Source organism: Trachurus trachurus (genome assembly GCF_905171665.1).
Source record: "Trachurus trachurus genome assembly, chromosome: 7".
Classification (NCBI taxonomy): Eukaryota; Metazoa; Chordata; class Actinopteri; order Carangiformes; family Carangidae; genus Trachurus; species Trachurus trachurus.
The window spans coordinates 34092676-34107869 of record NC_139901.1 but is presented as its reverse complement, the minus strand read 5'-3'; the positions used below and the strand labels follow the sequence as shown (position 1 = coordinate 34107869).

At 41.3% G+C, this 15194-nt stretch overlaps 1 protein-coding gene across 1 annotated transcript; it reads left to right on the top strand.

The window, feature by feature from the left end:
* Window positions 1-236: 236 nt before the first annotated feature.
* LOC310988193 (6-phosphofructo-2-kinase/fructose-2,6-bisphosphatase-like) lies at window positions 237-14125 on the top strand (the record flags this gene model as incomplete). The annotated part of the gene is made up of 5 exons (XM_083974705.1): window positions 237-297; window positions 10999-11124; window positions 12854-12950; window positions 13188-13257; window positions 14021-14125. The coding sequence occupies 5 exons, from the start codon at window positions 237-239 to the stop codon at window positions 14123-14125; spliced, it is 459 nt and encodes a 152-aa protein (XP_083830831.1).
* Window positions 14126-15194: the final 1069 nt, after the last annotated feature.

Sequence of the window (15194 nt, the reverse complement as noted above, 5' to 3'; positions counted from 1 at the left end):
ATATGTCCATGTGTACGAGGGAAAAGAGACGGCTCGGAGGGGGAGGGGGAGGGGGCAGAGGGGTGTGGGGGTTGGATTGAGTTGGGAATACTTTGGCATTTAGTTTCTTAAAAAAGAGCATCGGTCCCGTCGCCCCCGGCCAACATAACCCCCCGTGTGTGTGGATTGTGTGGATGTGTTGTTGAGCTGCTCTGCTGCTGCTGCTGCTGCTGCTGCTGCTTCCCTCGGTCGGACTCATGGAGCTGCCCCCCCCCCAGCTGGAGCATGTGAGGCTCCGCGGCCGCTGTGACAGCGCAGGTGAGATCACTGCTGCTGCAGACAGCAGCCGCAACAACACAACACAACACACTGCAAGGCTTCTACACTGCAAAAACTCTAAATCTTTCCAAGAATATTTGTCTTATTTCTTGTCAAAATGTCTCATTTCTAGTCAAAACTAATCTCTTTCCACTTAAAATAAGACTCATCACCTAAAAATTAACTTGTTTTTAGATCATTTTCACTTGTTTCAAACAAATTTTCACCTGAAATAAGTAGAAAAATCTGCCAATGAAAGCAAGTTTTTTGTGTTTGTAATAAGAAAGAAAAAGCTTGCTCCCACTATCAGATTTTTCTACTTATTTCAAGTAAAAATATACTTTGAAAGAAGTAAAAAGTGCTAAAACAAGCTGCTTTTTATGTGATGAGTCTTATTTTAAGTAGAATGAGATTTGTTTTGACTAGAAATAATACAAATATTCTTGGTAAGATTTTGAGTTTTGCAGTGTGCTCTTTCATGACACACAAAGGCGACAAGACAGACTCACACCGACTGAAGGAGGTAAAAATAGAGTCATGTGATGTCACGCTGCAGCAGCAGTGAAGCAACTTCCATGTTAGGTAAAGAAGACTGAAGCGTGGTGTTTGTGTTGTGTTGTGTTAGTCAGTCTGTTTACAGGTGAATGATTTGCAGGATTAGAGATTAGAGATTAGAGATTATGATCTGATCTGAGGTTGTTTCAGACACTCAGGTTCTGCAAACACCAGATAAAGATGACGACGTTGTCTCTCTCAGGCCGCGATTCAGATCAGACTTCTTTAAAAACCCACAGATTTCGAGGAAGTTGTGAATAAAAGAGAAGTGTAAGAACCCTCCATGTGTGTGTGTGTGTGTGTGTGTGTGTGTGTGTGTGTGTGTGTGTGTGTGTGTGTGTGTGTGTGGTGTGTGTGTGTGTGTGTGTGTGGTGTGTGTGTGTGTGTGTGTGTGTTTGTGTGTTGGGTTTGTACAGTAACACTTCCCGTCTCTTAATGGTTGATCTGATCCCAGAACAGGAGGATCTGGCTGTTACTGGGTTATCAGTGTCTCTGTGATCGCTGCTCAGGAGAAAACGGCTCGTTAGACTTTGAACACGGACCGAAGCTTCGTAAATGATGTGTATCCCTTAGCAACAAGTAAAGTTACTACAGCTATACTCACTTTATACTAAAACTGAGCAGTATACTTGGAAGTGTACTTTTGAAACTTAAAATGACTATAAAGTCCTACTTTTATAAACTTAAATGTTCCAATTTAGTCAGAAGAAGTATTAAATTAATATATTTTCTAGTATGCTACAAGTACATGGTCCATACAGTATAGTGCTATACCTATACTCAAGCATATTTAATAAAATGAACTTCAAGTATATTGCTAAAGCGTTGCCTGTTTGAAGGACTTGATCACTTGATCCACACCGGCCTGAAGCACTGACCCAGTTTTTGGGGTCGACGTGTTTCCACTCTGTCGCCTTCAGCTCAGAACCAGAATGCACTATGAGTTGATTTTGATGCTGATGCAGGATTATTCAACTGGTCGTTACACTTAACATTTCCCATCCAGACCCGGTAGTTTGAATGATTCCCAGTCTGTTTCCAGCACCGACAGTAACACTGTATCTGCTAACGAGCTGTAACGAACGGCAGCATCACACTGCAAAAAAATCTAAATCTTTCCAGAATTTTGTCTTATTTCTTGTAAAAATGTCTAATTTCTAGTCAAAACTAATCTCTATAAGACTCATCACCGAAAAATTAACTTGTTTCAGATAATTTTCATTTGTTTCAAACTAATTTCATTTGTTTCAAACTAATTTTCACTTGAAATAAGTAGAAAAATCTGTCAGTGAAAGCAGGTTTTTTGTGCTTGGTAATAAGAAAGAAAAACTTGCTCCACTATCAGATTTTTCTACTTATTTCAAGTGAAAATCTGCTTGAAAGAAGTAAAAAGTGTCTAAAAACAAGCTGCTTTTAATGTGATGAGTCTTATTTTAGTAGAATGAGATTTGTTTTGACTAGAAATTAGACAGGTTTTGACTAGAAATAAGACAAATATTCTTGGAAAGATTTGAGTTTTTGCAGTGCAGGGATCTGAGTGCACACCTCGGTCGAACACATGCAGCGTTTTTAAGATCTGAGTGAATGATAATGAAGTGTCACGTTCCTGGATGATGCCAGATCTCAGGTTCATGTTGACACTGCCCCTGCTGGTCAGACACCACAACTGAAAGCTGCCACCACACTTAGTAGGCCTACAGTACAGGGTTCCTATGTGTAGGCTGGAAAAGCGGAACACCTGGATAATGGTTGACCAGTTTTTACAGTCACGGAAACACACGAAAATGAGAAAAAAAAAAGTCAAATGTCCTGGAGAAGGATTTCTTTCCAATGAAAACTCTGGACTTGGACCTGGTTTAAACACTAAAACTACTTGGTTTTTGTGTTGTTCTATAATACATTTCTCATATTTATTTATTTATTTCATAGATAAGTTCAAGAGCCACAGACTGCACATCTATGGGATAGTTCAACATTTTGCAAATTGGCCCATCACCATAATCCCTATAGTCATAGCAGTAGGTTCGTTACCTTTAATTGTCGGTGCAAGCTGTTTTTAGAACGGCGGAGCAGAGCCGTGAGCTGCTCAGAGCTACGCTAGGAGGCTCATTATGGGATTTCATGGTTTCCCTCATCAAACTCATCAAATACACAATCCAACAACTCCACAACGCTCTGGTGGACAAGTTGTGAGCTGCACATTCACCACGCTATGAGATAATAACACAACGTTACCACACACAGTTGTTGTAGAGGTAGATTCATGCAAAACCGACTGATGCACGTTGCCTTCAGGGACAGTTTTTCATCAACAGTCTCTGTATTTCCCTCTAAAACAACTCTGTGTGGTAACGTGTGTTATTATCTCATAGCGTGGTGAATGTGCAGGTCACAACTTGTCCACCAGAGCGGTTGTGGAGTTGTTGGATGTGTATTTGATGAGTTTGATGAGGGAAACCAGAAATTCCATAATGAGCCTCCGTAGCGTAGCTCTGAGCAGCTCACGGCTCTGCTCCGCCGTTCTAAAAACAGCTTGCACCGACAATTAAAGTAACGAACCTACTGCTATGACTATAGGGATTATGGTGATGGCCAATTTGACTAAATGTTGAACTATCCCTTTAAGGTCAGACTTCTGGGGCTGAGAGAGGAAGAAACATAGAAATAACTGGTTAAATGAACAAAATAAGGTTCAACCGTGGAAAACACACCTCTATGTGTTGTTGTGTGGTGTGATAACGTCTGTCAGACTGAGCAGCTGAACAAGTCCTGGGAAATGATTTAAGAAAGAGTTGGAGCTCCGACTCGTCTCATTAGTAAACAACTCGTGCAGCTCTGACTCTGCTAATCTGAATTCATGAGGGGTTTGTTTCCTCAGCTGCTCCACTTTGTCCCACCACCACCACTTCTTCTCCTTCTTCTGCTGCTGCTGTTCTTGTCTCTGTGGCGGTGGAACCAGCTGTGTCACCGCCTCCTCGCTGCACAGATCCCGCACTGCAAAAACTCAAACTCTTACCAAGAATATTTGTCTTATTTCTAGTCAAAATGTAGCCTATGTTGAAAGCAACAACAAACTTAAACTGAGGCCAGAACTGCTCCTATGAACCATTATTAACCCTTTTCCCTTCCCACCCACTGTTAGATAAAGGAAAAGAAAGAAAGACACACACAGAGAGGAAAAAAAACATTAAAATAAATCTAATTCTACTTAAAAAAAAGACTCATCACATTTAAAACATAGCTTGTTTGGAGACACTTTTTACTTCTTTCAAGCAAATTTTCCACTTGAAATAAGTAGAAAAATCTGATAGTGGAGCAAGTTTTTCTTTCTTATTACAAGCACAAAAAACTTGCTTTCACTGGCAGATTTTTCTACTTATTTCAATTGAAAATTAGTTTGAAACAAGTGAAAATGATCTAAAAACAAGTTAATTTTTAGGTGACGAGTCTTATTTTAAGTGGAAAGAGATTAGTTTTGACTAGAAATGAGACATTTTGACAAGAAATGAGACAAATATTCTTGGAAAGATGTAGAGTTTTTGCAGTGAGCTGCCAGCTGCTGCTCTCAGGTCAGTTCTAACCTGAACCAGATGGAGAGGCCAGTCGAGCAGCATGGCCTCAGCCCCCCCCTCCCCCCCCCCCCCTTCCTGCTCCACCAAGTGTTTCTCCTTAGCAACAGTCAGCTGACTGCACTAGGTCGTGGTGTTTGCTGAAGCAGACACATGCACACAGCAGCAGCAGGCGTCAGGGAGCCTCTGTCCTCTCCGTCCTCTCCGTCCTCTCCGTCGGCCTCATGGCTCTCACCGTCACCGAGCACAAGACGCTCACGCAGACCCGCTGCCTGAAGATCTGGGTCCCGTGGATGGGCTGCAACCTGAACCGCAACCGCCGGAGGGGATGTACGTGAGTCTGGAGCTCTGGTTGCTGCTGCTGCTGCTGCTGCTGTGTTGTTTTGTAGTGTTTGTGTAACTGTTTCTTGTCTGTTTGCTTTGAAATTTGTTTTATTTGGATAAAACCCCACGTTTTCGAGGGGTCCAAACATATAGACAAACATAGATTCAACAGACAAACATGTTCTCAACAATATAGAAAAAACAACAGACAAATAAACAAACAAAACAAACAACCAAAAGACAAAAACAATAGTACAAACAAGGACAAACCACAGTTATTGTAACTACATTGGGACAAAACAAAACAACCATAGTAGGGCCACAAAGGTCAACACTGGGACTAAAATGACAGTATATAATGATTAGTAACAGATCAACAAATCAGAAATGCATCTTCAGTGAAAACAGGAACAGGTCACCATGAGATGAGAAGACAGAGCATGCTTGAAAATACCAAGATGTAACAACATCTCTGTCCCGTCTGTCCGTCCTGGGTGAGGGATCCCTCCTCTGTTGCTCACCCTGAGCTTTCTCCAATTTTTCCCTGTTAAAAGGGTTTTTTCCAAGGCAAGGCGATTTTATTAGTATAGCCCGTTTTTTACCACCAGTTTGTCTCAAAGGGCTTTACATGGCATCATAACAACATCCTCTGTCCTTAGACCCTCACATCCACTGAGGAAAAAACTCCATGGAAAACCCTTTTAACAGGGAAAACCAGGAGAAACCTCAGGGGTGAGCTACAGAGGAGGGATCATCACCCAGGACAGAGATGTTGTTACAGACAAGAAAACAGTTTTATAGTTTATACACAGAATGTGCAAAATATATTGAAATATGGAAATGTTAGCAGAAGTTGATGGAGTTTTTCCTCAGTGGATGTGAGGGTCTAAGGGACAGAGATGTTGTTATGATGGGATGTAAAGCCCTTTGAGACAAACTGGTGGTAAAAACAGGCTATACTAATAAAACTGCCTTGCCTAGTGACCCGTCAGCTGCTTCAGGTCTGAGCTCAGGCCCGACGGTCTGAGAGAGCGGGACCGGTGCCAAGCTGATCCAGATCAGATCAGATCAGTCTCTCTGCTCTGTCTGACGTGACCTCAGGTCCTCTGAGTGTTGTGCTGACGCAGCAGCTTCCTCCTCCTTCATTCATAATGGAACATCCTGGAGGCCGACGCTCGCTCCACACACACGGTTTCATCCGGACTAGGGATCACATGATTAACTGTTTACCGTTAACAAGAACTTTGACCGATTAATACTATCGGTTATTTATTTATTTTATTAGCTCCTTATGTCGTCAACTCATGGGGCGTGTCGACACGTGCAGAGTTCACTGCCTTCAGTCATATTTCACAGCACAAAGTTACACAAGAGGACTGACAGTATGTGCAGCAGCAGCAGCAGCCCCCATGAAGGAAGATCAGACAATACATGTAGCTACACGGACATAGATGTGAATCACCTGTAACTACGGTGCTGAGAAAAAAAAGAGGACGAGGACGTGGACGTGGCTGCCTCTCCAGCCTGTTCACCTGCAGCAGCTCTCCTGCAGCTCCACAGAGGAGCTGTCAGAGAGCTCTGCTGCTCCTTCAGCCTGGTGTTTGGCTGCACTTTGTATAAAAACACTTCTACATTGGACGATCTAACCTCCATATGAGCGCGATCAGCTGAGACAGAGCTCAGTAGATGTGGCGCTGATCAGCTGTCGCAGCGCACGTGTGTATTTAACTGCAAAAAAAAAATATTTTAAATGGAGTGATCAATTTTTTTTTTTTTTGGCCGTGCGCCGCGAGTGTCTTAATCTTATCGGTTAACGGTTAATAATCGGTTAACGAGCGTCGGTTATCGGTCAGAAAAAAAATTCAAAATGTGCATCCCTATCAGGACTCTTTCTGGTTCTGCAGCTCGACCGGCACGAGCCGAGCTGCTGCTGCTGCTGCTGCTGCTGAGCTTGCTGCTGCTGCTGCTGCTGCTGGAGAAGATGACCGGCTGAAACTGCTTTCTTTTTCTTTTCTTTAAAGCCCAGACACAGACAAACATGCAACAACTGGGTCAGACTGGTGAGACACACACACACACACACAGGGTTTGATGCTCTGAAGTGTGTGTGAGGAGTTTCTTTTCTTTTGAGCGGCGGCTCCACATCTCTGTAGTCAGATCTATATTCTGGATGTATCCAGAGATACAGATGGATTTATCTTTTATTTAGGGACACTTGTTGTGCAGAGCGGAGGTTTAACAGCAGTGGTTTGTTCACTTCAAGCTGCTCCGGTTGTTTCTGCTTTTCTTTCCACATCTTCACAGGTGTACAGTATATTTGTATATCTCTCCCCTAAAGGAGGCAGTTTGCACCTACATTTGATACAGTGCAACTAAATTACTATCCTGCACATGTGCAACCAGTGCATTTGCTTTTTTTTCCCCCCTTTCTAACACTCAAAGAGTCTGGGATCTGTTGTTCCAGGTGTCAGGGCCGAGGTGCATGGGGATCATGAATGAAAAGGAAATGTGAATATTTGGTTTGCAAGTTGATTTTTGCCCTAAAATGTAAAGTTGAGGCCACTGTGCCGCTTGTTAGTTTGGTTTCTGCAGATGATCAGTAATTGAATGTGTGTGACGACGTGTTGAACTTGTTAGTTTGTTGTGTTTAGTTGTTGCTCGGACAGTTTTGTGTGTCATGGCGCGCTGCCAGACGACGAGCAGCCAGATCAGACACGGACATCTGAGCTGCAGCGCCGCGCTCTCATTCTCCTAATGAAGATTACCCTGGCAGCCACACACACACACACACACACACACACACACACCACACACACACACACACACACACACACACACACACACACACACACACACACACACACACACACACACACACACACACACACACACACACACACACACGTCCTGTAGAGCGGAGCCTCAGAGGGATTTGATCAGCTGAACGTGACGCTGATGTAAACACATCACATGTAAAGCAGCAGTAACAGCCACATGTTAAAGGAATAGTTCACCAAAAAAAATGAGATTCAGTCATTATTGCCTCCCCCTCATGCTGATGAATACTCCAGAGTAGTTTTTTATTCCTCAAAGTGCATCTGGAGACCTGGGAGGCCGGTTCCTAGTCCAACCAGAACTTTATATGAGAGCAATAATAGGGCCCGACACAAAAACGTCCATACACAAAACCATTTAAAGGGACAACAAGGAGTTTTGGAAAAGCGAAGTGTTTTCACTAGGGCTGTCAAACGATTAATTTTTCTAATCGCGATAATCGCATTTTTTCCATAGTTAACTCGCGATTAATCTCTATTAAAAATATTATATATATGGCGCTTTGGACATTCAACACCCCAAAGTGTTATAATCTCTAGACAAACAACTTTTAGACCAGACCTAGCAGGCCTACCTAATCATAACACATGATGCATGAAACTCACACAGAATTGAAACGAATTGCATCCAGTGGAAATTGCCCTTTACTGTACTTTGCTACACCTCTGCCTGGCCATGTGCGTTTGTTGACAACAAAACCGTCAAAAAATCAATACATGGCCATGTGCATTTGTTTACAACAAAGCCGTCAAAAAATCAATGGATGGAGCTGTGGCTATATGTTAGACTGTGTATATTTGTGTAGCAACCAACTTGAAGGTGCCTTACCGCCACCTACTGGACTGGAGGTCCCACACTCCAGTCCTCCAGTCCAGCAGACAGAGGACAAAATGGGCCGCAATTTAACAGCGATTACATTTTTTTTTATTTTCTTTAATTAATCGCATCGCGATTAACGCGTTAACTCTGACAGCCCTAGTTTTCACACTACATTTATGAGCCTCCGCACCGTGAAATTCATTGACCGGCGCAAGACAGACTCATGTTTTCATTCATCAAGAATTAAAGTCAGAGGTTGGAAGACGATCACATACCGTCGTAGTTCCCACCATAAACGGAGATTCGGCGGCGTTATTCTCATGACTCGCCACGAAACCGAAAGTAAAGAAACGCTGGTCGGCTCGCCCAGCATTTCCACCACCACTAATAATAACAAAATAACCATAGAGACAAAACCATATATTTATAGAAAAATGGACCATTAACAGTGGTAACGGAGATTCATCCACATTAATATCAGACTTTTTATAACCAAATAGAAACTCCTCGTTGTCCCTTTAATCCTCCACACTGCTCGTCCACTGCAATCCAAGTGTCCTGAAGGGAAAAAAATGAGGGGAAGGGGGAGTGCTGCAGAGGCCACAGGAAAAAAGGTGAAAAAAATGTGTAGAATAGCTCAAGATGCTCTTAAAGGGAAAATAAGTGACAATAAACTGAGGAAAAAACTGACTGTCCCTGAAGGGAGATAGTCCCAGAGTTTAGTGGAAAATACCTCATTTAGGACATTTTTACAGCCTCAACAGTCCAAACTCTGACTATCTCCCTTTCAGGACACTTGGATGCAGTGGACGAGCAGTGTGGAGGAATATTAAATGGTTTGTTTGTGTAGTTTATGGAGGTTTTTGTGTCGGGCGCTATTTGACTCTCATATAAAGTTTTGGTTGGCTATATAGGAACCGGCCTCCCGGGTCTCCAGATGAACTTTGAGGAATAAGATTCAAGATTCAAGATTCAAAGGTTTATGCCATGTCAACAAGTAGAATCAAGTTGATAGGAATGTGTCTTGGTTTTGCTCTCACAGAGAACAATGCAGTAGCCTACTCCACTCCACATACACCACAATAAATAAATAATACCACACAATACCGTACAATGCAATATACGGGGAGGACAACGCCGAGCAGCGTCACATTCAGAAACGCTTCGTTAGAACCGCCACAAACTCAGATTTCAGGGCTCCATCCTCCTGGCACTGTTGACAAATTGAAATTGAAAATCTCAACCATATTTGATATTAATACACTGCAAAAACTCAAATATCTTACCAAGAATATTTGTCTATTTCTAGTCAAAATGTCATTTCTAGTCAAAACAAATCCCATTATACTTAAAATAAGACTCATCACATTAAAAAGTAGCTTGTTTTTAGACACTTTTTACTTCTTTCAAACAGATTTTCACTTGAAATAAGTAGAAAATATCCAATAGTGGAGCAAGTTTTTCTTTCTTATTACAAAACACAAAAAACTTGCTTTCACTGGCAGATTTTTCTACTTATTTCAAGTGAAAATTAGTTGAAACAAGTAAAAAATATCTAAAAACAAGTTAATTTTTAGGTGATGAGTCTTATTTTAAGTGGAAAGAGATTAGTTTTGACTAAAATTGAGACATTTTGACAAGAAATAAGACAAATATTCTGGAAAGACTTCGAGTTTTTGCAGTGTATCTTGCAAATCAGTATCTTCAATTACAAAGCATGCACCAAAGTCACGTATTACCAAATCAATTTCAACAATACTTTCGCACAAATTCAAGTTTCCACTCGCACGCTACAAGACAAGCAGGTCACCTACACCGCCCCCGTTGTAATACCACCAGAGGGCAGTAGAACCTACACCATCACATACAGAGGAATTCTGTTATGGAATGAACATAGTTCCTCCTCCTTGGCAATATTTAAAAAGAAACTACTGTTAAAATTAACTGAACATCAAAACATGGCTTGACTTTTAACTCTGCTTTCCTAGTGCCCCATGTTTTTTTTTTGTTTTTCTTTTCTTTTCCCTTTTTAGTGTTTACTTGAACTTAATTAATCTGTTCTCTTCTTTTGTCTCGCTTTCTTTTTCTCACCTCTTTTGTTTATTTATTTATTTATTTATTTGGTGCTGTTATCATTACTACTACTTTTATTTTTACTACCAACATCTTCCCTGTTTTTTTTCCATCTTATTCCTTCCTTTCTTTTTAATTTTATTTTCTATCTATACCTTGCACAAGGTATGTGATTATTATTTCTTTACTGTGCCTTCAATTATGTGTTAGATCAAGGTGAGGTCGTGTTAGAAGCCTTTCAGGTTTCAGACCTCACCTGCACATTTATTTTTCATATCTTTCTTACTAGTAAGAGAGATAAGAAATGTTTTGTTTTATTTTTTATGTGCAAATAAATAAAAGTCTAAAAGTCTATTCAGCATAAGTGCCAGTGCGAGGAGAAAGTGCAAAGTGATTAATGCAAAAAAAAAAACTACTCCAGAGTATTCATCAGCATGAGGGGGGAGGCACTGATGACTGGATTTCATTTTTTGGTGAACTATTCCTTAACACCTCTACTGTATGTGTGTGTGTGTGTGTGTTGCAGCCTCGGTGCCTCAGTTCTGTAACTCTCCTACGCTGATCGTGATGGTGGGTCTGCCGGCGCGGGGGAAGACCTACATCTCCAAGAAGCTGACCCGCTACCTCAACTGGATCGGAGTTCCTACTAGAGGTCAGTGGTGCTGATGTCACTGCACATCTGGACGCAATATTAATATTTTTTTTCCAGGATGGTAGGGGAAGGTCCTGCCTTCTCTGCCTCTGATTGGGCTGGATGAATTCTCCTCCGATTGACGTCATCTCACAACAGTAGGCTACTGTAGTAAACTAAATACACAGAACTGAAGTTTCAAATGTGATCAGACACCATGGTGAAGCGGTTTGCTTTTTCGCCTGCGGCGTGGTGAATCCGAGTTCGATCCCGCTGGTTTCACATTCCGAAAAATTTAGTTTTAAATTTATATTCCAAGTTTTTTTGAGTTTGAGAGAGAAGTGTAACTGTGCCATTGGTTGGGTTTAGGCAATGAAGAAAGGAGTTGGTTAAGTTTAGTAAAAAGACCAGGTAGAGTGTAGACAGGCCAGATAAGTAGAGAGAGTCCAAGTTTACATTTTGAGTTTGAGTGAGAAGTGTAATTGTGCCATTGAGTCCAGGTAGATCTAGAGGCACTTATCACACTTTGCCGACAGCCTGCGTTTCACAGCCGTTTCACAACCAAAACAAACAACCAATCAGGCGAGAGCCCTTCTAGCCAATCAGAGTCGAAAAGGAGCCCATCTAGCCAATCGGAGCAGAGAAGAGCGGGACCTTCCCCTACCATCCTGGGGAAAAAAATATCGCCGCGCACATTCACACACTGGAGCCAACATTCATCATTTGCAGAGAACAACAGAGATGATGAGGCTTGGTGCAGATAGTCGAAGATTTTTTTTTTTATTACGATGAAATAATAAGGAAACATTACACATTTCACTCTCAATGAATGAGGTTTAACTCAGGTGTCATATAAAAACATTTAAAACATTATAATGCTATTTAAATGGGTAAACCAAAGGAAATGAGGTCAGTTCCCTTCATGCTGTCTTTGTTCAGGCGAAGCACAATGTTTAGCCTGAAAGAGAGGGTCAAAGGTCAGAGGGCAGAGTTGCACTTTACTGATGTTTTGTTATGTTTTATTATGTTTGATCATTATGTTTTAAACTTTATTGGTTGTGTTTATCCTGTCTTTTGTACAGTGACCTTGAGTGTCCTGGAAGGCGCCTATAATTAAAGGGATAGCGCAACATTTTGTCATAATTGGCCCATTGCATAATCCCTATACTATACACTGCAAAAACTCAAAAATCTTTCCAAGAATATTTGTCTTATTTCTTGTCAAAATGTCAAATTTCTAGTCAAAACTAAACACTTTTTACTTCTTTCAAGCCTAATTTAACTTGAAATAAGTAGAAAAATCTGCCAGTGAAAGCAAGTTTTTTGTGTTTTGTAATAAGAAAGAAAAACTTGCTCACTATCAGATTTTTTCTACTTATTTCAAGTGAAAATCTGCTTGAAAGAAGTAAAAAGTGTCTAAAAACAAGCTGCTTTTTTACGTATAACTATGTATGTATATGTATAAATATACTTATTTTAGTTATAATTAAATTAGTTTTGACTAGAAATGACATTTTGACTAGAAATAAGACAAATATTCTTGGGAAGATTTTGAGTTTTTGCAGTGTAGTCATAGCAGTAGGTTTGTTACCTTTATTTGTCGGTGAGAGTTGTTTTAGAGGTAAATTCATGCAAAACTGCATGAAAACTATTATTATTATATAACGCTGGGGTCTTGTGATTCTAACCCCCTGGTTGTAAATAGAGAGTAAATTAAATAAGTTTAACTCAGTTCTTCTGTTCTCACCAGTGTTCAACGTGGGTCAGTACAGACGAGAAGCTGTGAAGATCTACAAGAACTTTGAGTTCTTTAAACCTGACAATGAAGAGGCCATGAACATCCGCAAGTAAGGACCACGCAGAGTTTTATGTGTGTGTGTGTGTGTGTGTGTGGTGTGTGTGTGTGTGTGTGTGTGTGTGTGTGTGTGTGTGTGTGTGTGTGTGTGTGTGTGTGTGTGTGTGGGTGTGTGTGTGTGTGGTGTGTGTGTGTGTGTGTGTGTGTGTGTGTGTGTGTGTGTGTGTGTGTGTGTGTGTGTGTGTGTGTTATCTGCTCTGGTGTTTAACGTTGTGTTCTCCTCTCTCAGAGCGTGTGCTTCAGCCGCACTCAAAGACGTGGCCTCCTACTTCTCTAAGGAGCAGGGACAAGTCGCTGGAGTAGAAGAAACTAAATAATGACGTCAGGATTTTCTCCTGTTAAAGGGATAGTTCACCCAAAATTGAAATTTCCCTCATTATCTCCTCCCCCCTCATGTGACTAAGGCTGGGAGAAGTTTCAGAGTCCTCCGTGGCTTCCCTCTGGGTTACAGGGGGTCTCGGCGTAGCAGTGCATGTCCATATGACGGTTGCAAATGGATACCAACTGTCTTCATAACAAAAAGACACACCAAAAAACATCCAGATACCTCCATGCTGCTCGTATGTAAATGTCCCTCTGGTATTGAAGCCCCTACATGAGAAACTGTCCCTGAAAAAAATTAAATGCGAAATTGTCCCGAAAGAAATTAAATAAGTCTATTATTTCAAGCTTGTTTGTAGTGGAAGCTTCTCGAAGCTCCTCTTCCTGGTTCGTCCCGAATTTGCAACCATCATATGGACATGCACTGCTATGCCGAGACCCCCTGTAACTCAGAGAAGCCACGGAGGACTCTGAAACTTCTCCCAGCCCTTAGTCCACATGAGGGAGAGGAGATAATGAGTGAAATTTGAATTTTGGGTGAACTATCCCTTTAAAGTCTCTTAAAGTCTCTTAAGTCTGTTAAAAAATTACGCTGAGAGTTTTAAAGACACCGTAGTGCTGGAATCAGCTGCTTAATTAACAATAATTATTATAAAATGGGGCAAATGAACTTTACTTGTAAATATTCTAGCAGCGTGTGATGTGTGTAACTAAGGTAACAGCCGTGTCCTGTGTTTGCAGGTGTTTGACGCCACCAACACCACCAGGGAGAGGAGGACGGTCATCATGGCCTTCGCTAAGGAGAAGGGCTACAAGGTGAGTTACACTCTGATGCTGAAGAGATGAGTTCTGGGTATCACATGTGTGTTTCAGACACATCTGTGGACAGATGTTGAGGTTTGGGGGTTAGGACTGGGTTTGAGTGGTGAAGGTGTGAATCTGTCTCTGTCCTTTAAACCCCATAAAACCATCACCTTGGTGACCAAATGTCAGGTACACTAAACACCTGAGGAACATGTGACAAGTTTCATCCAGGGAACAATATTATTAAAGGTGTACAGAAAATGGCCGTTTGTCCTGTTGTCGCGCCGAGTTGTCACGAGCTGCAACACGAGTTTACCCGAGTAAGGAAAACGAATTTGATTGGTCGTTATCGAGCGGGCGGGATATTCAAAGCTTGGGGCGAGACCGAGCTCCGTGTGTGTGTGTGTGTCTCAGACGTTTGAATGACGGCTGACGGATCCAATATCAGTGGCTGGTTGAATCGTGTACAGGGCTGACGTATAATCCGTGCGCCTGCATTATCCAATGCGAAAAAAAATACACACTTTCATCCCGGATTTACTCAAAAATAGAATTTTGCACAAAGTTTGGCCTCCAACGTCTGATAGATGAGTTATTACACTAATTTTATGACCCAAAGTGGGCTCAAATTCAGTTTTCTTTTCTGTACACCTTTAATAGATTTGACAAACAGTGATTTACATGCAGAAAATTACAATTAATCACATGTCTTCTGTGTTGTACATCAGGGGTTCTCCACTAGTTTCACTCTGGGCTCCACATTGTCCCATGGTCATTAAGTCGCGACCCACTTTTATAGAATTCAAACCAAGATTTTTTTTTTAAAGCCTTTAAAACTCATTTTTCTCTTATTGAGCAAAGTGCATTTCAGAGCACATGAATGAAACTGAGGAGTTACCATGACAACTGCATGTACGGAAGTGATAAAAAAATATCAAACTGCACAAAATGGAGACCAACAAAACGATATATTTGACTTCTAATGCATCTCTGCATTCAGAGCATGTTCACTAAAGTGGATAAATATCAAATTGTACAAAATAAAGACCCATAAAACAAAACAAGATTCACTGCATCAGGCCACATTAATAAGAAACTGATATCTTTGCAT